This window comes from Glycine max, chromosome 16 (assembly GCF_000004515.6).
Source record: "Glycine max cultivar Williams 82 chromosome 16, Glycine_max_v4.0, whole genome shotgun sequence".
Lineage (NCBI taxonomy): Eukaryota > Viridiplantae > Streptophyta > Magnoliopsida > Fabales > Fabaceae > Glycine > Glycine max.
Genome location: NC_038252.2, coordinates 16,530,487 through 16,553,211, shown reverse-complemented (window position 1 = coordinate 16,553,211; position 22,725 = coordinate 16,530,487). Strand labels below are relative to the sequence as shown.

Sequence of the window (22,725 nt, the reverse complement as noted above, 5' to 3'; positions counted from 1 at the left end):
TTATCGGAAATTTAAAAACATAACTAATATTTTAAAAATATTTTTTCATTAAAGTTTTAATTATACGAAAATATTTATCTTATATAGTAGTAATACGCCATTCTTAAAAAAGCAAAACATAAAAATATATTCTTTCTAACCTGATGATGTGGAAGTTGCGGCGTGGGTTCATTGCCGTTGCCTGTTATTTTACTTCATATTATATTTGTGTCATGCCTCCATCTAGAGTCTTCCATTCTATATTCCAACACCACTTGCACAATATTTTAGTCACCCGTCTCTCCTTCCACACTTCGCAATTCAATCTCTTTCTCTTCCTCTTCCTCTCTCTCTCTGTCTGTCTTTGTCGTACCTTTCCTTCATCCTCAGGTACTCCATTTTCCCCTTCCCATTTAATTGCCACATTCATTAGTTTCTTTTTCATAATTCACTAATTGCTCTGCTTCCTTTCTTGTTTTGCGTGTCTGTTATTCAGGGCGTTTTGTCTCATTTTGTTATTCAAGAATCAATTAAAAAAAATGACTCATATCCTTTGATATGGAACATTTTCATTTTCTGTATTCTTCTTTTTCATTCTTTCTTTTTTAATGGATTGTAATGGAAGTTATATAGTTTAACACTTTGCCTTCATTCCAAACGAGGGATATGTAAATAATTTATTTTGCCGCGTTTTTTCTCTTTTATTTTTTTATTTTTTTTGGGTGTGTTTGTTTGGGTTTTGGTTCTTTGTGATGTGGAATCCGTTGTTTGGACTTAACTGAAGCCAACGCGGTAACCAGAGGGAACGAGATCGTGAAAGGGCTCAGGCAAGAGCTGGTGGAAAGACAAAGCAGCCTAAGAATGATGGGTTGACCCCTGAACAGCGAAGGGAAAGGTTGTTATTTTTCTCACCTTTTCTCGTTAAGTTTTTTCCAATTGCATAATTAATGTTTTAAATTGCGGTAGCTATCGCGCTATGATTAATTAATTACCTATCAAAGTCGATAAACTTGCCTGCAAATGCCAGCCATTCTTGCAGCCGCAACTGTGGTTGCATTGCAGCAGCAGTAATTAGCAAAGCTGAGGTATAACATGTTTGGTTTCACTTTTTGGATGTGATTCTCAGAAGCTAATGGTTATAGCTTCGGCATCCCAGACAAGATTCCTGCATCCTCAACGAGTTTCCAAACACACTAATAATTACCAAAGTTGATAAAATGCTGTGACCAATTGCGTCTGCCATGTGGTTGTAGAAACAAAATTACCGTAATATTGTGGGATGCAGAGGCTTGCTCAATGCTCACGATCTTAATTGTGCCTAATTTTGTGTGTTCTTCTTTGTGTGCAGGGATGCAAAAGCATTGCAGGAGAAAACGGCAAAGAAAGCAGCTCAGGCTGCAGGAGGGAATAATGCAGGTGGTGGAGGCAAAAAATAGGCAAAAATCATTGACTTGAGGAATGTAAATGGAGTGTAGACATGGGAAAAATTATATTGCTTATTATTTGTGATATGGGTTTTTGGTTTAGAGTCATCTGCTTATGTCATTTCAGAATAACTGGTGTTCTGTGAGGAGGGCATTGTTGTTGGCTTATGAACCTTTGATTTCTATATAATTTGGAATGCAATTTGTCTCTAGCTTGTTGTGATGATCTTTTTGATTTTATTGTCTCTGAAGGAACAGATCTAAATGTGTGTAAGTTGATTTATATAATTTGTCAAAGGCGCCAAAATGGGTAGAGGCTTGTTAGATCGTGCAAGTCTAAACAATAGATAGTTAGAACTGTTAGCCCTTTAGGAGGAAAAGAATGTGGGAGTCTTTCGGTTTGGGAGGAAAATTTGGGAGGGAGAACATGGGTCTCAAACATTTGGAAGAGTCATGTACAATTGTATATCAAAGTAATTGAGGGTTATACTTAACTCTCCTATGTCTAGATGGAAATTACTGGTTTTCTTGTGTCACCTCTCCGCAGAACTAGATAAAAGTTCCATGTCACCTATCTCTAACAAACATGTAATTAGAGAACTTAATCCTGTGGCAATCATTATGCCTTCAATCTCAAGTGCAGGTCTTTTAAATTTCTCCACTTGCCTCCCATGAGAGGTCAACTACAACTTAATATGTTCCTGAAAATAATTAAAATTATTTACGTAAATTAAAATGACAAATACTTATTTAAATAATTTTTAACCAAACTAAACAATGAGGGGCTTATGGTTTGACTCCAAGGAGGACAGATGGAATACCATCGTTTATGAGAATAAAATATGTTAGTGCAAACTCATTAGAAGTCCGTCTAGCCTCTAAAAAATAACATTTTTGGTCTAAGTAAATAAGTACCCCTGAAAATCCGCATCAATCAACTCACAAGCCACCAGTGTCTCCCTAAAAGTTGTCATGTTTGTCACAACATATTGCATAACTTCCATATCTCGTTCATGATCATGCAACAAAGCATTGAAGTCCCCTATGACGACCCAAGGATCGTTCCTATTTCGAGCAATATCGACAAGGGAATTGATAAACCGTAATGTGCATGAGTTTTTTTTCTCCTTATTTTAACTCATTTTATAAAAAAAAATTGTCGGTAAAACTCCATTATTGAGGAGTTCGGTTGTGCTCCATATAACACGGTGATCCTGATGCTTGTAGGAGAGCATGCCCATGCTTATTCCAAAACTGCAGAAGCAAAGCTTCATGATGAATCAAGATTGATTCAAAGATGTTTTGATGATAACAAAGATGATAACAAAAGATGATGACAAAGGTGATGACAAAAAACTCAAAGGTCAATCAAAGAATGAGTTCAAGATGTTCAAGATAGAATCAAGAACACTTTAAGGTTGGTTAATAACTGATTTAAAAAGTTCGACTTTCCATGTCGCCTGCATAGACATCGATCATACAATCAATGTAAAAGATCTTTCTCAACTGATGTATGCAGTGTTCTCTCAGTTGGGTAAACACGATATATTAAAAATTGAGATTTTAATCTCAACCATCAATTTTTTAAATTACAATCTAACGGTTAAGATAAATTCTTCTCATTTCTCATTCTAAATTTCTTCTCGTTCGAGACATCCCCTCTTTATATATATAAGTAAAATTTAGATGTTGGCAATTGATGAAAAATTTCATTTTGTAATAGCCTTTGGATCATATTTTTTGTTTGCAATGATTGTATTTTAAAAAAATTATATTGCTCACTCCTATCAAATATACAATTTTGATAATTAAAATTAATTTTAATATTTTATATAACGTAATAACATGATCTTTATTATATAATTTTAAATATTAATTTTGATAATTTTGGTATTAAGTAGAAAAATTGAATATTATATTTATACTTATGCATATTTTTTTAAATCAATTATTTTAATATATATTTCAAGAAAAACAATAATTTAAAGTAATAATTATAAAAATATGTAGTTAAACTTAAAATAATTTATAATATATAATAATAATTAAGAATATATATATATCAACATAACTTATTTTAAACTTAGTTATTAAAATATATTTTGCAAAAAATAATAAGTTGAAGTAAAAGTAACAGCCGTTGATGGATAATGATTTAAAGAAATTATACTCAAAACCCACCCTTCACAATGTCTATTTTTAGTTTAAAAATTATAATTTTAACATTATTACAATTAAAATAATAGAAATAATAATATAGTATTATTTTTTATTACCAATGATTAGTTTTCAAACATTTCATTTTATTGAATTCGTAAATATTTTATAGATACATAAATATACAATTACTACGATAATATATTTCATAAAATAATAATTAAAAGTAATAATTTTATATATGTAAATTCCAAACAGTTCATATATATATATATATATATATATATATATATATATATATATATATATATATATATATATACCAATGTATTTTGATAACCATTATATTATTTTTATAACTTCATATAGAATGTGATTTTTATTGACTCAACCGTTGAATTATATCTACATATTACAAAGATTGTCTGCGTTAAATTTTGTCAAAATTGAATAACAATAAAAAGGTAACCAAATGATCCATATTTTAGTGTATTTTGAAATGATTATATTACGTTGATTCTAATCTATATTAACGAGGTAACAAATGATTTTTTATCAATATGAAATTTTACATATATGATCTATGTGAAAGGAACTTTTAATCCAACAGTGAGTTTTAAAAAAAAAACATTATTTAGTTGAAAGTTATAGAATGATGTAATAGTTATCAAAGTTATACCAGTGTAATTTGATCTCTCCTTATATATGTTAGAACAAAGCTTGAAGCCCCTAGTTTTAGTTTTGGTTTGATAATTTTGCAATGCCTAACTTGTTTTAATAGATGAGACATTTGTATTGAATGTTTTAGACTAGCCATGTCTATGATATACTTTTAATCTTTTCATGCTTAGTGTTTAATCAATTATGAAGTAGATGAAGATTTCTTATTCTCTAAGTTTCTTAAGAACTTACTTCTACTTGAAATTTGGCTAGTAGCATCGAATTAATCAATTGTCTCATTAGGTAATCAAATGTCTGAGCCAATTTAAGAAGAAGAAAGGTTTTGCAGCTTAGGATAATCGATTACCTCATTTGAAAATCGATTACCCAACTCTTGGAAACAAAGTAAAGCTCTCTGTCTGAATCTATAATCGATTACCACACATGATATTCAATTATCCAATTAGTACAGAAGAAACTAAAATTCTCAAACTGAAACGAATTAATCGATTACCCTTTCTGGTAATCGATTAACCAGTTTTTGACATTGCAGAATAAACTAGATGTAGGAATGGATTGGACTGAACTAGTATAAACTCTTGTGTGATTCTCTTATTCTCTATAACTCGGATTTTTGTAATCATCTTGGGATTGAAATTGATTTCAAAGGGTCGTCATAAAAGTTTTTGTTTTCTAAAGATCTTTTGAAGAAACTTTGATTGATTTAAAGGGATATTTTTAACCAGTGTTAAGAATGATTTGATAGAGATTTTGAAAGAATCTATTCAATCCCCCTTCTAGATTCTCATCCTAATCCAACATAATGAACATAACATACAACATTGAAGCCAATTCAAGGAAGAAAAGCATAACAAACATAACAGGGTTAATAAAAGCGCACACAACATGATGCAAATGACAAATGAATCTATAAATAGGACTATTAAAACAACCAGTGCTACAGAAACAAACCATGGTCCAACTTTGATTGGTAACAATCACATCTAAAATGTCCCCAAATCCCTGACTCATGAAAAACTCATTTAATAAAACTATCAACATTATGATATAAGATTTTGAGTGTGCACAATATATGGTAATGTTTATAGAGTTTAATTCAGGGTTACACAAACATGGAGGCCAACCCTAATTTAAGAAACATAATGATGTAGCTCCATGTGGAGTTTGTTGGCCTTAGATCTTCTTCATCAATGGAGTCCTTTGCTTCTTAAAGATCAATGGTAGTGGAATGGAGAAGGAAGAAAGATGATTGGAGACACCACTTCAAGGAGAAGATGAGTTAAGAACAAGCTCACCACTATAGGAAGCCATGGATAAGAGCTTGAAGGTAGTAGAAGATGAGTGAAGGAAGAAGGAGCACATAATTTTATGCCTCAAATGAGGTGTGAATTTTGAAGTGTAATTCTCAAATTATCAAAGTTGAAAAAATACACACACAAGGCCTCTATTTATAACCTAAGTGTCACACAAAATTAGAGGGAAATTTGAATTTCTATTCAAATTTCACTTGAATTTGAATTTGTGGAGGCAAATTTGGAGCCAAAATTAAGTCCAAGATTCTCCACTAAGTGTGCTTAGGTGTCATGAGACATGTAAAACATGAAGAACATGCACAAAGTGTGACTATATGATGTGGCAATGGGGTGTAGTAAACAAATGCTCACCTCCCCTTTAGGATGGTCCAAAATTTAATTGGATTGGGCTTCTCCCAATTCCATTAAATTTCTCTCCCAACACACACACATCAAATAGTGAACTTAATTCAAGTTAAATTATAAAACTACCCCTAATACAAAAACTAGTCTAGGTGCCCTAAAATACAAGGGCTGAAAAATCCTACATTACTAGGGTACCCTCCCTACACTATGGAGCCCTAAATACAAGACCCAAAAATAATGAAATCCTAATCTAATATGTACAAAGATAAATGTAACCTTAATCTAATATGTACAAAAAGAAGTGAGCTCATACTTAGCCCATGGGCCCAAAATCTACCCTAAGGCTCATGAGAATCCTAGGGCCTTCTCCTACATCTCTGGCCCAATCTTCTTGGAGTCTCCTAGCCATGGCTCTGGTGATGGGTCCCCTCCTTGGGAGGATTGCATAACATAAGCAAAAGGTCCAAACAAGCAAAAGGCCCAAATTATAATTTAAAATAAATTAAATCAAACTTAATCTATAATTAAAACTTGAACTCCTAATTAGAATGAAACCAGCCCATTTAGTACAAACCCATGTTGGTACATTATTAGGCTTGGCCATGTAATGTGTTGATAACCTCTAAATTTTCCTTCAGTTTCTTTACTCTTCCATTCATTGGTATTTCTAGCCTAACCTTGGGGTCATCCCTTTGAGCTCTTCCTTTTCACAAGTTCTTTTAGTCCAATTAAAGGATTCTTCCTCTTAGGTCTTTCTTATCTTCTTAAAGGCCTTTATTGATCTCTATCAATATTCAATATTCTAGATCCCCAAAAATATTCTCTTTTTGCGGAATCCAAAATCAAACCCTATATCCTTCAGATACATATGGTTTCTCTTCTTCAGACCCCAACCCTTCATATTTTTGTTCCTATAGCAAAAATGAACTTAACGCACAACATTAAAGCCAATCCAATGAAGATGAGGATAAAAAACATAACAGGGTCAATAGAAGTGCACACAACAACATGCAAATGACAAATGAATCTATAAATAGGACTATCAAAACAACCAATGCTATAGTAACAGACCATGGTCCAACTTTGATTGGTAACAATCACATCTAAAATGTCCCTATCCCCAAATCCTTGACTCGTGAAAACATCATTTAATAAAACTATCAACATTATGATATAAGATGTTGTGTGTGCACAAGATATCATAATGTTTACAGAGTTTAATCCAGGGTTACTCACACGTGGAGGCTAACCCTAATTTAAGAAACATAAGAAAAAGGTCCAAACAAGCTGAAGGCCCAAATTATAATTTAAAATAAAATGAAACAAACTTAATCTAGAATTAAAACTTGAGCTCTTTATTAGAATGAAACCAACCTATTTTGGTAGACTCATGTTGGTGCATTATTACATGTAACATGTTGATAACATCTAAATTCTCCTTTAGTCTCTTTACACTTCCACTCATTGGTATTTCCAACCCAACCTTGGGGTCATCCCTTTGAGTTCTTCCTTTTCACAAGTTCTTTTAGTCCAATTATGGGATTCTTCCTCTTAGGTCTTTCTTCTCTTCTTAGAGGCCTTCCTTGATCTCTATCAATATTCAAATTCTTGATCCCAACATTAAAGCCAGTCCAGGGTAGAGGAGCATAACAAACATAATGGGGCTAATAGAGGCCAATCCTAAAATTGGTGAGAAGGAATGGACAGTCTCTTTCACCCTGAACAAGGACGTTCCAACCTCATCCTCCTCAGATAATGTGTCTACTAACGACACTCCTATCTCTCCTCTCCATAAGCGTTAAGTTCCCTATACTCAACCGCATCCACCTCCATCCCCCATCAATCTTGAGAAGTTCAGAAGAGCAATTCAAAAAAAGGACCCTTGATAGATGCTCTGAGGTTTCTTTTAGCATTCATTAATGATAATCTACTATCTAAATCTTCCTTTTCCAAGTCCACCACTGTTGAACCTCTTCAGAGGGAAACCATCACCGTCCAAGACCCTCCATGGACGAGGTATGACTATGAGCACACACCATCTGAGGCCTTCAAGGCTTTTCCTACAAATGTCGTAGTTCATATACTACTACCACAATGGACACGTCCAGTGCAACCACAAGTTATCCAGATGAAATCACATTGGCTTGCACCTAGCACCCAGTGTTAGGGTTTTATTTCACGTTAGATTCAACTTATAGGCCAAGTATAACCCAATCATGATGTAGTAACTGAACTATCATCCAGGTCATCTCCCAAAGGAATAATGGTGGGATTTCATGTAATTATTTAACTAAGAACTAGGTTTTGCATTTTTTTGTGATTATCATGAAATAAATAACATAAAAAATTAAATGACAATAAAATAATTAAGTAAAGATAGAAATACTAGACTTGGATGGTGGCGTCGATCTTGATGAATGAATGCCTAGGGTTAGACTTGGAATTCGCTTGATCCACTATAACTTCACAATTCTCCACTCATCTCTCTTGCTCACCCCCAATTTGCTAATGTATTCTATCTCAACTCCTACATGATCACAGATTCTAAACTACTTGCTTGATACGCAATACCTTGGACATACCGACACAATCCATCAACATTAATGGTCAAGAATTAGCGAGACTTAACAAGATTGTTCTATCCCTAGACATAATCCCAATTAAGTACTTGATTCATGTTCGAGTTTCAACAAGGCCCGCCAAATCGCAAGTCAGTTCCTGAATTCATCTATAAGATGCTTAATCAAATAAAAGCATTAAGTACAGAAACGAATAAAGAACTCAAGATGAAGTATTGAATTGAAAGAATTAAAGCGAAACAAGGTTCATCCTTTCCTCTCCTTGGAAGAAGGAATTGCACTTAGAAAAATAATACAATGAAACCTAGAGCATCTAATGGGATAATGGAGGAGTCTAGTTGGTGGAAGTATAAAATATAATTCTAAGAATTGCTAAGTACTTCTACACTGTTACAATGAATGTCTAGCCTCCTATTTATAGAATTGTAGCTTTGTTTAATTAAGGAGATAATCACAAGAAATTACAAATGAATAATGTCTCTAATTAATTAATTGAAGTAATTATCTTCTTCTTCAATTGATTTATCCTTGAAAAATATCTTGCTCTTGATTTTCCTAGCTTTTATCTTCAATTTTTCCAATTTCTCCTTCCAGAACATTTTGCTGATTTTGGGCCTCTGGAGCTCTTGCTAGAATGATCTCTTTTTGCTGAAAAACTATCAAGAATTCATGAAAAAAAACTAAAACAAAAAATTCTACCCAAAACAAAGTAAAAAATGAATTTAAAGCTAATTTGATTCAGAACAAGGCCTAAAGTTAACTAAAATGCCAAAAAGTTACAAAATGCATAAGAAAATCCGGTAAATTTGACGTTTATCAGTAGTTTTGGCCTACGTAGAACATTGATATTTTTAGTCGACACTAACCCAAAAACCCTAATAGATGTTGGCTGGCAAAATCCCTGGCTAATGTTGACCGAAAAACATCACCGATCGACATCGGCCAAAAAAATTGACATGCATCGAAAAACCCCAAATCAAAGTCGATTGAAAAAGGCTATGACTGACGTCGGCAGAAAAAAAAATCGACATTAGGTAGCGTTTAAACTGTCCGAGATAATGTTTTGGACTATGTCGGTTGAGGCTATTTTTTTTACTGATGTCAACTAGGATTTTTCCGGTTGATATCATCCGGTGATGCTTTTTGAGAGACCTTGATTGATGACAATATTTGCCAATGTCGGCTAAAAATAAGCCTTTTTTGCCAATATGGACCGATAAGGTTTCTTGACCCACATCAGTCGAGGCTATTTGATGGCCGACATCGGCTATGGTTTTTTGGTCATTGTAAACCGATGATGCTTTCTGGCTAGTGTCAATTGTTGTTTTTCTGGTCAATGATTTTTTTGTCGACTTCAACCAGGGCTGTTATTTAGCCGATCTTTCAATGTTGTTGATCTTTCTTCTTGTGATGTAGGTGTTTTGGATGCACATTTGAGGAAAAATTCTTTTCAAGAAGAAGGGGATGATAGTGGGCTATCCAAATAGCATAAGGACCTAGAAACACTTCATGAGTTGAAGGGGCCAGTGACATGGTCTAGAGCCAAGCTTCTACAAGAAGAGATGGCCAAGAGGATCAAGGATGGACTTGTTGGATCAAGTGGTCTCGAAATAATTAAGAAGGGGGGGTTTGAATTAATTATTAATTTGCCTTGACTAATTAAAAAACTTATCCTTCTTAAAGTTACTAGATTTAATTAGGCTTTTACTATTGAGTTAAGAAAGTAAGAAACAAGAACAAAAACTTAACCAAAAGTAAAAGTGGAAATTAAAAGTACACAGTGGAAATTAAAGAGTGTAGGGAAGAAGAAGACAAGCACAACATTTATACTGGTTCGGCCACAAACCGTGCCTACATCCAGTCCCCAAGCAACCTGTGGTTCTTGAGATTTCTTTCAACCTTGTAAAATCCTTTACAAGCCAAAGATCCACAAGGGATGTACCCTTCCTTGTTCTCTTTGAAAACCCAAGTGGATGTACCCTCCACTTGAATTGATCCACAAGAGATGTACCCTCTCTTGTTCTCAATATAACAATCCCCAAGTAGATGTACCCTCTACTTGTACCACAAAGGATGTACCCTCCAATGTGTTGGCACAAAGAATTATCAGGCGGTTAGTCCTTTGAATCTTTGTAAGGGGAAACAAAAGATATCTTAGGCGGTTAGTCCTTTGAAATCTTTTGCTTAAGGGGAAGGTAAGAACCAAAAGAATTCTCAGGCGGTTAGTCCTTTGAATCTTTTGTAAAGGAGAAGAGAGACACAAAAGAATTTAGGCGGTTAGTCCTTTGTTCTTTTGGCAAAGAGAGAAGAGAATGAAAAAGATGAATAGCACAAGTTTTTGAACAAAGAGCTTTTCTTGGAAGAGAAAGTTTTGAACAAAAACTTTTAGAAAGATGAAAAGAAAAAGAATCAGAAAATTCTCTAGAAAGAGTTGAAAGATATTGAATGATGTTGAGAGAAGATTGAAAGATAGACGATTCATCTCTTCTTAAAATTCATGCCATGGTCACATATTTATAATCTTTTGATGACTCAAGTCAAAGCTTGTGACTCTTGGCAATTTCTTTAACAAACTAGTCATTTAAAAAGTTGTGACTTTTGGAAAAATCTTCAGAAAAAAGTCACTTGAAGAATTGTGACTTTTGGAAATGTATTTTTCAAAATCAGTCATTGGTAATCGATTACCATTAAGGTGTAATCGATTACACACCAATAGATGTGACTCTTCATTTTGAATTTTGAAAATCTTAACGCTTTAAATCATTGGTAATCGATTACTACCTTCTGGTAATCGATTACCAAAGAGTAAAACTCTTTGGTAATGATTTTGTGAAAACTTCTTGTGCTACTCAATGTTTTGAAAAACTTTTTTAATACTTATCTTGATTGAGTCTTCTCTTGAGTCTTGAATCTTGATCTTGATTATTCTTGAATCTTGAATCTTGGAACTTGATTCTTGAATCTTTGCTTGAAACTTTGCTTCTTTGGCATCATCAAAATAACCTTGGAAGACATTGCTTCCACAGGACTACTCATCAAAGGAAAGGAAGGAGAAAATCACAAGGAGCTAAATTGGAGCACGTTGAAGATTATTGAATTGCGCGCTTGGGCTTAGCGCGAGTTGTCTGGCTTAGCCCAATTCCAACCTGAGGAGAAATTGGGGTTAGCATTAGTTGTCTAGCTTAGCACTAGGGCTTAGTGCAAGCTGTCGGGCTTAGCGTGAGTTGTCTGGTTTAGCATGAGCTATCTGGTTTAGCCCAATTCCAACCCGAGGAGAAATTGGGCTTAGCATGAGCTGTCAGGCATAGCGCACACCTTCAGTGTGAATTTACAAAAATTCCTAATTTTTGTTTAATCGTGTAATGGGCTTGAGCTTGATGAAAAAAATCCATATTAGAGGCTTAGTTATCTTCTTAAGCCTAGTTCTATAAATACTCAGAAACTCTTAATTGTAAAAAACTTTTGACATAATTGACAATAAGCTTGTGCTTAGAGAGAGCTTAGACTCTTCTTTGGTTTTTTGACTAAAAACAAAATTGATTCTCATCAAGGAAGCTATTCCTTTATGGAGAATCCTCCTTCGGCTTATCGATTCTTTGTGGATTATGGCGTCGTTCTGTTCATATTCTTCATCTTATCCATATTTTCTATTTTTCTGTTCTTGAGTTCTCGGAAGGTCAACAATGGTGGTTCTTGAATTTGCATCCGGAATGATTCAAACCAAGTGTCCATGGCTTGGATTGCATCACATGGTATCAGAGCTTGAATTCGGAGAGCAATTACAAAATATATCCTCAATTAGGTGCAGTTTATCATTTTCATTTTTGAGTTTTTTCAGAAAAATGAGAAACTAATTTTTGTTTGATTCTTGTTTAATTGTGTGTTTCTTGTGTGTTTTTGAGTTAATCTTGCATGTGCCTTTGATTTCCCTATCTTTTTGTTGAATTTGGAGGTGACTTGGTCATAATCTGAGTTTGGGTTGTTATTCATGACATTCATAGCACTGTTGGAAAAATTGAGTTTGATCCAAAAAAATATTTTGTTGGAGAGTATTAAGGCATTTTTGCAAATATAATAAGTTTTTGGTCCTAAAAGATAAAAATATGAGGGGCCAAAGTGAAAAATGCAAAAATATTTTGGGGTCAAAATGAAAATATCAAAAAAATCTGAGGACCCAAGTTTAAAAAAACTAAAAAATTACAATCCAAATTTCATAGCCCTATCTCGTAGTGTGTGCTTATTGTTGCTTTTTAATACTTTCATTTGTTTTGCATAATTGCAGTAGTTTATACTCAACCAAAAAAAAAAATACAACATTAGAGAATACTTTTTTTTAATTCTTATATCTTCCTATTTGTTTTTCTTTGGCAATCCTTTTTGAGCTTTTATTGCTTGTCTTCTAAACTTCCAAGGCTTTGTCTTAGAGAGTTTTTCTTTCTTCTTTGACCTCTTAAGTCATGTTTGGATTTGTTTCATCTTTCACTTTGAATACTCCATGAATTGAAATCTTTGGTTGATCTCAAGGGCAAAAGAAGAGTTTGAGAGTGGAAAAAGACAAGAGTGAACATTATAGAAAAAGTCTTATAAGTGTGAAACACAAGTGTTGAAGAGTGTAAACACTTAGTGAGTGGTAAGGTAAAATAAATTGTTTTTACTAACCTTTTTCTTGTAGCAATGGTTTTCAAAAGTGATTGTGAACCACCTTCTCCTTGATTCGCTAAGCTAATGGCTTCATTGGATAAGTAAATGGATAAGTTGCGAAGAAGCATTGAGAGGAGGATGGGAGAGAGATTTGATGAGATACAAAGAAGCACTCAAGAGTTGAGTGAGAGAATGAAAGACATAGAGAATGAGGCATCATAAAGCATCTTATTCTTCTCAAGGAAGTGGTGATGGCTATGAAGAAGGTAGAAGGCATAAGCATAGGAGGAATAGGGATGGAATGGATGATGTGAAGGTCAAAATTCCCAATTTCCTAGGTACTTATGATTCGGAGGCTTACCTTGATTAGGAGATGAAAGTGGACCAAATTTTCAATTGCCACAATTTTAGTGAAGAAAAGAAAATGCAGTTGGCTAGCTCAGAATTTGAAGGATATGCATTGGTGTGGTGGAATCAAATCCATGTGGATAGAGAAAGATTGAGAAGACATAAAGTGGACACTTGGATTGTAATGAAGAGAATCATGAGGGAGAGATTTGTCCCACCTCACTATGTAAGGGAAATGCATAATAAATTACAAGGGCTCTATCAAGGAAGTAAAAGTGTTGATGATTATTACAAGGAGATGGAGATTTATTTGATAAGAGCAAACATTGAAGAGACTAGTGAGGGTACAATGGCTATATTTTTGAATGGCTTGAATAGGGACATTCAAGATGTTGTAGAGCTTCAAAGATACAACAACAAGGATGAACTTATACATAGGGCTGTGAAAGTGGAGCAACAATTGAAGAGGAAACAAACCTACAAGAAGACTTCATACACTTATTCATCTTGGAAGGATAAAAATACTTCCAAGAAGGAGGGTTCTTCTTCACAACATCTTGAAAGGAAGTCTTCAAGAGGTAATCCTACTTCTCCTACTCATCAACAACATCACCGTGAGGTATAGACCTCCTATCCCTAGACTTGATGATATGTTGGATGAACATTGTGGTTCTTGTCTTTTCTCCAAAATAGATTTGAAAAGGGGTTATCATTAAATTAGAATGAGAGAAGGTGATGAATATAAAATCGCTTCCAAAACTAAGTTTGGACTTTATTGTTAGATCAAGTGGCCTCGGAATAATTAAGAACAGGGGGGGGGGTTGAATTAATTATTAACGTGTCTTGACTAATTAAAAAGTTATCCTTCTTAATGTTACTAGATTCAATTAGGCTTTACTACTAAGTTATGAGAAAGTAAAGAAAAAAACAATAAGTTAGACAAAGGTAAAGCGGAAATAAAAAGTGCACAGTGGAAAAGTAAAGAGTGTAGGGAAGAAGAAAGCAAACACAAGATTTATACTTGTTCGGCAACAACCCGTGCCTACATCCAGTCCCCAAGCAACCACTGGTTCTTGAAATTTCCAATAACCTTGTAAAATCCTTTACAAGCAAAGATCCACAAGGGATGTACCCTCCCTTGTTCTTTTTGAACAACCAAGTGGACGTACGCTCCACTTGAACTGATCCACAAGAGATGTACCCTCTCTTGTTCTCAGTATTACAACCGAAGTAGATGTACGCTCTACTTGTACCACAAAGGATGTATGCTCCAATGTGTTAAGACAAAGAATTCTTAGGCGGTTAGTCCCTTGAATCTTTGTAAGGGGAAACAAAAGATATCTAAGGTGGTTAGTCCTTCGAAATCTTTTGTTCAGAGGGAAGAGGAAGAATCAAAAGAATTCTCAGGCGGTTTGTCCTTTGAATCTTTTGGCAAGAGAAAGAAGTAAGAATTAAAAGAATTCTCAGGCGGTTAGTCCTTTGAATCTTTAGGCAAGAGGGAGAAGGAAGAAAAGATAGCACACTTTTGTTTTCTGCAGAATTTCCACTTGCAGAAAAACAAAGTTTTGAAACCGAAGTTTAGAAAGCTTTTTGGCAAGAGTTTTTGCAAAGAAATACAATGGGCAATGGTCAAAAAATATTTGAAAGAGATATGTGTTTTGGATGCTTGTAAAATGCGTGCCAAGGTCTTTCTTTTATAGACTCTTCATGTCTGGTAAAAAAACCATTGGAAGAGTTATGACTTTTGAGAAAATCATGTTAAGAGTTATAACTCTTAACTTTTTCTTCAAAACTATTCACTGGTAATCGATTACCACAATGGTGTAATCGATTACACAATGTATTTTATGAAAAGTCGTGACTCTTCACAATTGGATTTGAATTGCAACGTTCAGATTCACTTGTAATCGATTACTAATACAGTGTAATCGATTACACTATTTGAAAATCATTTTGGAACGTTACAAATCATTTGAAAATATTTTGAAAACCAATCTGGTTACTGGTAATCGATTACCATAACTTAGAAAATTTGAGAAAATTCTTTTGTAAAACAAAACTGTGCTATTTGGTTTTTGAAAAATTCTTTTAATACTTATCCTATATGAAGGCTTGACTTGTTGCTTCTTGATTTCTTCTCTTGAATCTTGAATCTTGGATTGGATTCTTGATGCTTTGAATCAATCTTGAATCAATCACTTGGGCTTTTGGCATCATCAAAATTGCTTGGTTCATCCTCATGAAGCTTGCTTCTACAATCTCCCCCTTTTTGATGATGACAAACCTAAAATCAAGAAACACATACAAGCTCTATCTTCTAATCGATCACTCACTTAATTCTCCCCCTTTGTTTTTGAGTTTAAGCTTCACTTGAAGTTAAGTTATTTAATTATATGAGTTCTTGATTTAATCCCAATTTTCTCTCCCCCTTTGTCATCAACAAAAAAGCCAAAGTGCGTATAGAGACATAAAATCATACACAAACTCATAATCATCCAAGCATTTTAATCCATACAACAAGCAAGGAGGAAAATAATTCATACATAAACTAAGCAAGGAAGATAATAATTCATCCATTAATCTTAATAAAATGTCAGATAATTAGAAAGTCATCCAAGATAACCAAATTAAAACAACTAATTTAGAAAGTAATATACTAATAAGTGTATCAAAACATAGCCAAATACACGGATAGAAATCAAAATACTAATAATACTAGTAATGTCTAAACTGATGGTGGTGGTGGAGGTAAATCAAAGCAGTCGCGAATGATGGTGACATCTTCTTTAACCTCTGCAATCCTTGAGTTCCTCTCCTCGAATCGTGTGTCCACTTGACGTTCCAAGGAGTCAAACCCCTCACCAACATAGGTTTGAAGTCCATCAAACCTGTGCAAAATACTATGAAGGAGAGAAGAGTCCTCTTCAACCGGTAAGTGTCCTTCATCATCATTTGGTTGAGCACCATTTTTTACCCAAGAGCCATCACGCTCTTTGCGGTAACCAAAGGAGGCAACCACAACAGCACCGATCAAGAAAGATCTCTTGATTGGAACATAAGGTTCAGAATCAAGAAGGATGTTAAAATGTTGAAGGAAAAAGGTAACTAAGTGAGGATAGGGCAAATGATTGCAATGCCTTATGCATGCGATACCGGACTAGATGTGCCCAATCAATTTGTCGACCGGTATGAAAGGCCCACATGAGTATTAGATCTTCTTCAGAAACCTATGCAAGGTTTGAAGATCTAGGGACAATTAAATAATGGAGGATGCGGTTTTCAAGAGCCAATGAAACGGCAAGCAGTCTTCCGGTCATATCCGCTTGGTTGGTACAAACCAACCAGCGGGCATCATGCATAGAAAAATCAAATTTCCAATCATCATCCAGTGCACCTTCAAATCGTACACCGTCACTAGACAATTGGGTCAAATCATAGAAGAGGGATTGGTCAATGACCATTTTTATCCCAAAGACCTTAAAAATCAAGATACTCTCTTGAATTTCAAGGTTAGAATAAAACGCTTTTACCAATTCAGAATACACAGGCAGTTTTAAAGACATAAAAGGAATGAGATTTGAGTTCTGAAATGCTTGAATGCATTCAAAACTCTCATCAGAAAAGAAATCCATATCTATGAACTTAGGGTCAATAATAGAACGAGAGGAGAAGAGGTTTGTTTACCGTGTACGTTGTTCTTCCGATGAGAACAACAAGGAGGAGGAAATGGAGGAAGGAATCAGAGTATCCTGAGCCTCGGGGTGTCATTGGCTTTTACTCAAAGAACCCTTGCGCTTCTTCAATGGTTCCACCATTTGAGAGAGTTATTTGAAATTTAAATTGGTTGAAATGAAAGAGGATGAAAAAAGATGAATTTTGGACTTTGTGGGACGTGATTTGGATAAGAAATGAGTGAGTTATGGCAGAAAGAAAAATTGGGAACGAGGGTTTCGCGAGAGAGATGAAGGTGCTGGTTCATGAATTCTGAAATTTGAATTTATAAGCAGTAGGGACGTGTTGTAATCGATTACACTTAGCCTGACTCGCTGTAATCGATTACACATTGTGGTAAACGATTACCAGAGAGTATTTTAGTATAACTAAGTATTGAATGACTCTTAAGGTGAATAGATTTGGAAGGGAATCAAAATACTTTATATCTGAAAACTCTTATAAAAATAAATATATATAACATAATGGATTTTTGAAAAACTTCATGAATGACTCTTAAGCAAGTAATTCACATATCATATTAAAAATCATGCAAGAATCATAGACATCATCAAATATTTGCTTTAAAAAATAAACTTCATGCTTTGAGAAAGAAAAATAACTCAATCAAACATATAAGCATAAACTCACAATAGCAATCAACCAAGACAAAAAAATAAAATTTTCTTAGTCATCATATAACAAGTTAATTGAAAGGAAAGTTTCAACCAACTTAATTTGAAAGAGAATGGTTTTGATGTTACCTTTTTCATGATTTAAGTGCCTAGATCTTCAAAGATGGAAGTCAGACTTTTGCTTTTTGCTTAATCTTCTTGAGAGATGTTCTCATCGCTCTCATAGTCCTTGGATAGAAGGTTGATCTCTTTCTCTGAACCATCAGATGAGTCATTGTCATCCCATGCAATATACGCCTTCTTCGATCTTCTTTCTTCATGACTTTTCTTCTCATTCTTCTCAGGCCATGACTCATTTGTGGGGTAGTGTGCCTTTATGTGACTGGGTTGATTACACTTATAGCATTTATGTGTTGGGGAACTTTCTTGAGATCTCTTCCCATTGTTGAAGTTATGGCGTCTCTCCATTCTTCTATTTTTGATGAATTTATGAAACTTCTTCACAAAGAGTGAGAAGTCCTCTTCATCATCAAATTCTTCTTCTTCTTGTATTGAGGATGAGGCTTTGAGTGCCAAAACTAGAGGTTTCTTGAGTATTTTTTTTTTTTTTTTTACTCTACTCTAGAGCCATTCTAAGTTTCTCTTTGAGTTATAGCTTGCTTTTATGTGCTTTTCAATGCTTTAATTGTTGAATAATCCTTGAAAATTTGTCTTCCAGTGAAAGTTAAATGAGTAAAGATGTAATTGTGAGAGAGTGAGAGACAAGGACACCAAATTTATCCATATTATTAGCACTGTGACTGTTGTTTACAGCAATGGCATAAACTTGCAAATCCTAATGAGTCATTGGAGACATCTAACAACAACCTTCAAATTTCCCCAAGCATCATACATAGTATTTCTTGACAACATTAGAATTCACAAGTGGTTCTCCTCCTCGAGTCTGAAGCTAGCCTGCATCAATCAGACTTTGCACCTTATGTTTTAGGGTCATACAATGTTCAATGGAATGCCCCAGAGCTCCTCCATGATAAGCACATGTTGCATTCGAGTTGTATCCTCAGGAAAATAGAGGTTGACGAATCTTTGTAGGGATTATGGCTACCATTGTACTATTGAGTAGATATAGGAGTAAGTTAGCATATGACACTGGATTCAGGGTGAATTCTACAGGTTTCTTTTTTGGAAAATTCCTTCCCTGGTTGGTGTTTTGGTTCGTGTTAAGGGTGGTGTTTGGTATCGGATGTGCAGCAGACAGGTTTTGTGGCTGATTTAGGGGTGGCCTTTGTGGATGATTAGGTGTTCTTGGCTGATAGGTTGGTGGGTAATGAGAAGGACTGATATTGGCTGAGTATTGATATTGTTGAGCTAGTGGGAAATTTGGCCATGTAGGGACAACAGTCACAACATGGGTTTCTCCCTCCTTCTTATTCTCTCCATTTGCCCCAGGCTTCATATTGCTAGAACTTGTCGAAGCAGCATAATCAAATTTGCCTCTTCTCAGACCCACTTAGATTATTTCTCCAGTGAACACTAAATCTGTGAAGCTTGAAGGCATGTATCCCACCATCTTCTCATAGTAGAACACTGGTAACGTGTCTACTATCATTGTTATCATCTCCCTCTCCATCATTGGGGGCGCTACTTGAGCTGCTAGATCCCTCCACCTTTGGGCGTATTCTTTGAAAGATTTGTGCTCCCTCTTACACATGTTCTGTAGTTGTATTCTATCTAGAGCCATATCAGAGTTGTACTGATACTGCCTAATGAATGCAACCATTAGGTCCTTCCAAGAATGGACTCAGGAAGGTTCCAGATTAGTATACCAGGTGACGGCTGCCCCAATAAGACTTTCCTGGAAGAAATGCATCAATAATTTTTCATCTTTCGCATATGCTCCCATTTACCTACAGTACATCTTTAGGTGATTCTTGGGGGCAAGTATTCCCCTTGTACTTATTGAAGTTCGACACCTTGAACTTTGGAGGGATGACGACGTCAGTCACTTAGCACAACTCTGCCATGTCAGCAAAAGCATAATCTCCACCTCCTTCCATGGCCCTCAACCTTTCCTCTATATGATTAAATTTTCCCCTTTCCACCATAGTAGGAGGGACTTTTCCCACCGCAAAATGCAAGGGTTGTTGTTGTGGGCGAAACTAAGATCCCCCTAAAGTGTTTGGTGGGGCTATGCGTTAGTCGATGGATATGACTAACTTTTGTGTAAGAAATCTATGAAAATTGTATCTAACTCCTCCCATTTATGGTTATTTTGTAGTGTCGTAATTACTTTTTCTTAAAGACAGGTAATAAATACTTAGTACTCCCATTTTGTGTATTTAATAATCATTTCCCCTAAATTTCAGGTTAATTAGGCAAGTTTGTGAAGCGCTGATTTTCATCTGCTCGCTAAGCCAATCTGCTGGCTTAGTGAGCCAGCTACTGAGCGCAACGCTCCTTTGGCTGAGTGCGAGGAAGAATCTGGAAGAAGGATGAGCTGGACACATGCGCTAAGCGAGGGCTCATCCCGCTAAGCACACCGCTTGAGTCCATCCGTTGAGCGAGAAGACGCGCGCTGAGCCGAAATTCACTTATGTGCGCTAAGCGGCCTAGATTCACGCTAAGCACGCAAGCACGAACAAGGCCACCTATTTAAGCCTGAAATCAGAAATGAAAGGGGGAGTTTGGGCAATTCTCGAAGCTTTTGCATGTTTAGAGATTTCTAGAGAGAGAAAGGTCCAAGTTTCAAAGAGTTTTGAGAGCTTTTGCTGTGCGAAGACTGGCAGAGAACTGAGCATGAAGAGGAAGCCATCCTGAGAGCATGACATGAGTCTGTGAGTGATTGTGAGGTTTCTAGAGGTGGAGGAGACATCCCCACTACTTGTATTTCTTCAATCCTTCATTCTTTTCTTCTCTTTGTTGTAAAGGAAGCTTCCCAGCTATGGAGAGCTAAATCCTCCGTTGGTTCTTCCTTGTAGGTACTTGATGTAAATACCTGTATATCTATTTAATGATGTTTTATGTGTTCTCTGTGCTATCAGTACGTCATTTCAATTTGCTTTTGCCTTGATCATGTAGATGCATGCTTTGTTAGGATCATTCAACAGTGGAAACTGGTCTGATTCTTAGAACGTGATAGGACAGGGCTAGATTATTGTATTATCACAAGGGATCGGGGTACGATAATCTAGTTGTTTGTATGTTTGTCTTAATGCGGTTCTGGTTGAGTTTAGTCCTACAAGAGGAATCTAAGGACGATGCTTGATCAAGATTAGGCTAGATTGTCATGAGGAATCGAGGTTTAGCATTTCAGGAGATACCATAGAACACATGAGCATTGTTAAGTAGAGAATATCCTTATAACATCAGGCACCTATTAGGAAGACCAACATGTTGTCTACTTGTCTTTACACATCATTACTCACATGATTTTCCTTTTAATAGTTAGTTTACATACCTATTCATAGTCCACATATATCTTTTCATACTAGACACATATTCACTAAATATAGCTTTACCAAGTAACACAAGTTCCTCGAGAGTTCGATACTCGGTTCTTACCATTTTATACTACTTGCGCCATCTAGTGCACTTGTCGGGTTCGAACAGTATGCCACCAAATGCCTGCCCCTCAGTGGCATATCCAAGGTGAGGCTCGAAGTTGGCTACAGTGTGGCGGGGTAATTCATGTGTCTCCCCTATTGGTTGAGAGACATGTGCATGATCAGATTGGGGGTTGTTGGCTCCCAATGGGTGTGGGAGCAGAGTTATCAATATTCTCATCAGGAGTGTGTGTAACATTGGATGGTGTATAGTTGGGAGGCAAGCCATATGGTGGGAAGGAATGCTTGTTCTAAACTTGCACAAAATGAGGGCCGCCCGTACTTCTTAACACTTCGCCTCCCTGCCCTACCATATCCGCGACTGTAGGATTTACTTGATTGAGGTCAGATGGGTGAGTTAGGACCACCTCAGTGGCGATACTTGCAGCAATGACTGTAGCCGCATTGACCTTCATCATTCTTTTCATTCTCATCATGGCTTCCATCATTGTGGTCATTTGCTCTTTCATGGCCTCCATGTCGGCCTTCATCTGCTCTTGCACCTCCTCTATTTCACTTATCACTCTAGCTCTGGCACGCATTCGATAAAGGCGTCGTAAAGCATGTTCTTTCCTATTGATTACAATTATTATAATTCTAATTTCAAGGAAAGAATGCAATAAGCAATGCAACTAATGTGAAAATAAAAATGAGCATGGATGTATGTGAATGATACATTGTTAAAGTGTTGCAAATTTTACACAGGACATTCAATAGAACATAGGGTTGAATCAATTTAGATTTTCATTAAAACAACATTGTTCATTACATCTTGTTAGAGTCAAAGCAAAACTGGAAATAATACATGGACATCAATAGTCCCTAATTTTTGTAAATTATTTAGCTCAACCATGTGTTGGCAGTAGACAAAGAAGCTATGTAAACTCGATCCATCTTCTGCCCCAACTTTTGCAAGATGGTTACTTCCATACTTGACCTTCACTTGATGAAAACCTTTTCTTAAAAGCATGTGCTTGGTTCGACCCCATAATCAAAGGAATAGAAATTTTGATTGTCAATACTTTGACAACGTATCATAGAGATGAATGATTAGGGCATACTTAAGCTATACATGACAAATGTAATTATGAGATTGGCATGAAATGCCCGAAGAACCATCCTTTCCTAGTTAACCATGCATTAGGTACCATGTTCACGTGATTTTCAAACATTTTTTCAAGAGAAATGAGTGTATAATCCAAACATGGTTTGTTTATAGCTATCATCATGGTACCCAACACATGTGTCTAAGAATGTGGTGTAAACTCCATTCTTCATTGTGACTTTCTTTTTGTTCTTTCTTTGTTTTT

At 35.5% G+C, this 22,725-nt stretch overlaps 1 protein-coding gene across 1 annotated transcript; it reads left to right on the top strand.

The window, feature by feature from the left end:
• The first annotated feature begins 219 nt into the window (after positions 1–219).
• Positions 220–1,615, top strand: LOC100818846 (putative SERF-like protein). The gene is made up of 4 exons (XM_006599129.4): positions 220–369; positions 476–525; positions 769–874; positions 1,328–1,615. The coding sequence occupies exons 2-4, from the start codon at positions 519–521 to the stop codon at positions 1,413–1,415; spliced, it is 201 nt and encodes a 66-aa protein (XP_006599192.1). The 5' UTR covers positions 220–369; positions 476–518; the 3' UTR covers positions 1,416–1,615.
• The last annotated feature ends 21,110 nt before the right edge of the window (positions 1,616–22,725 follow it).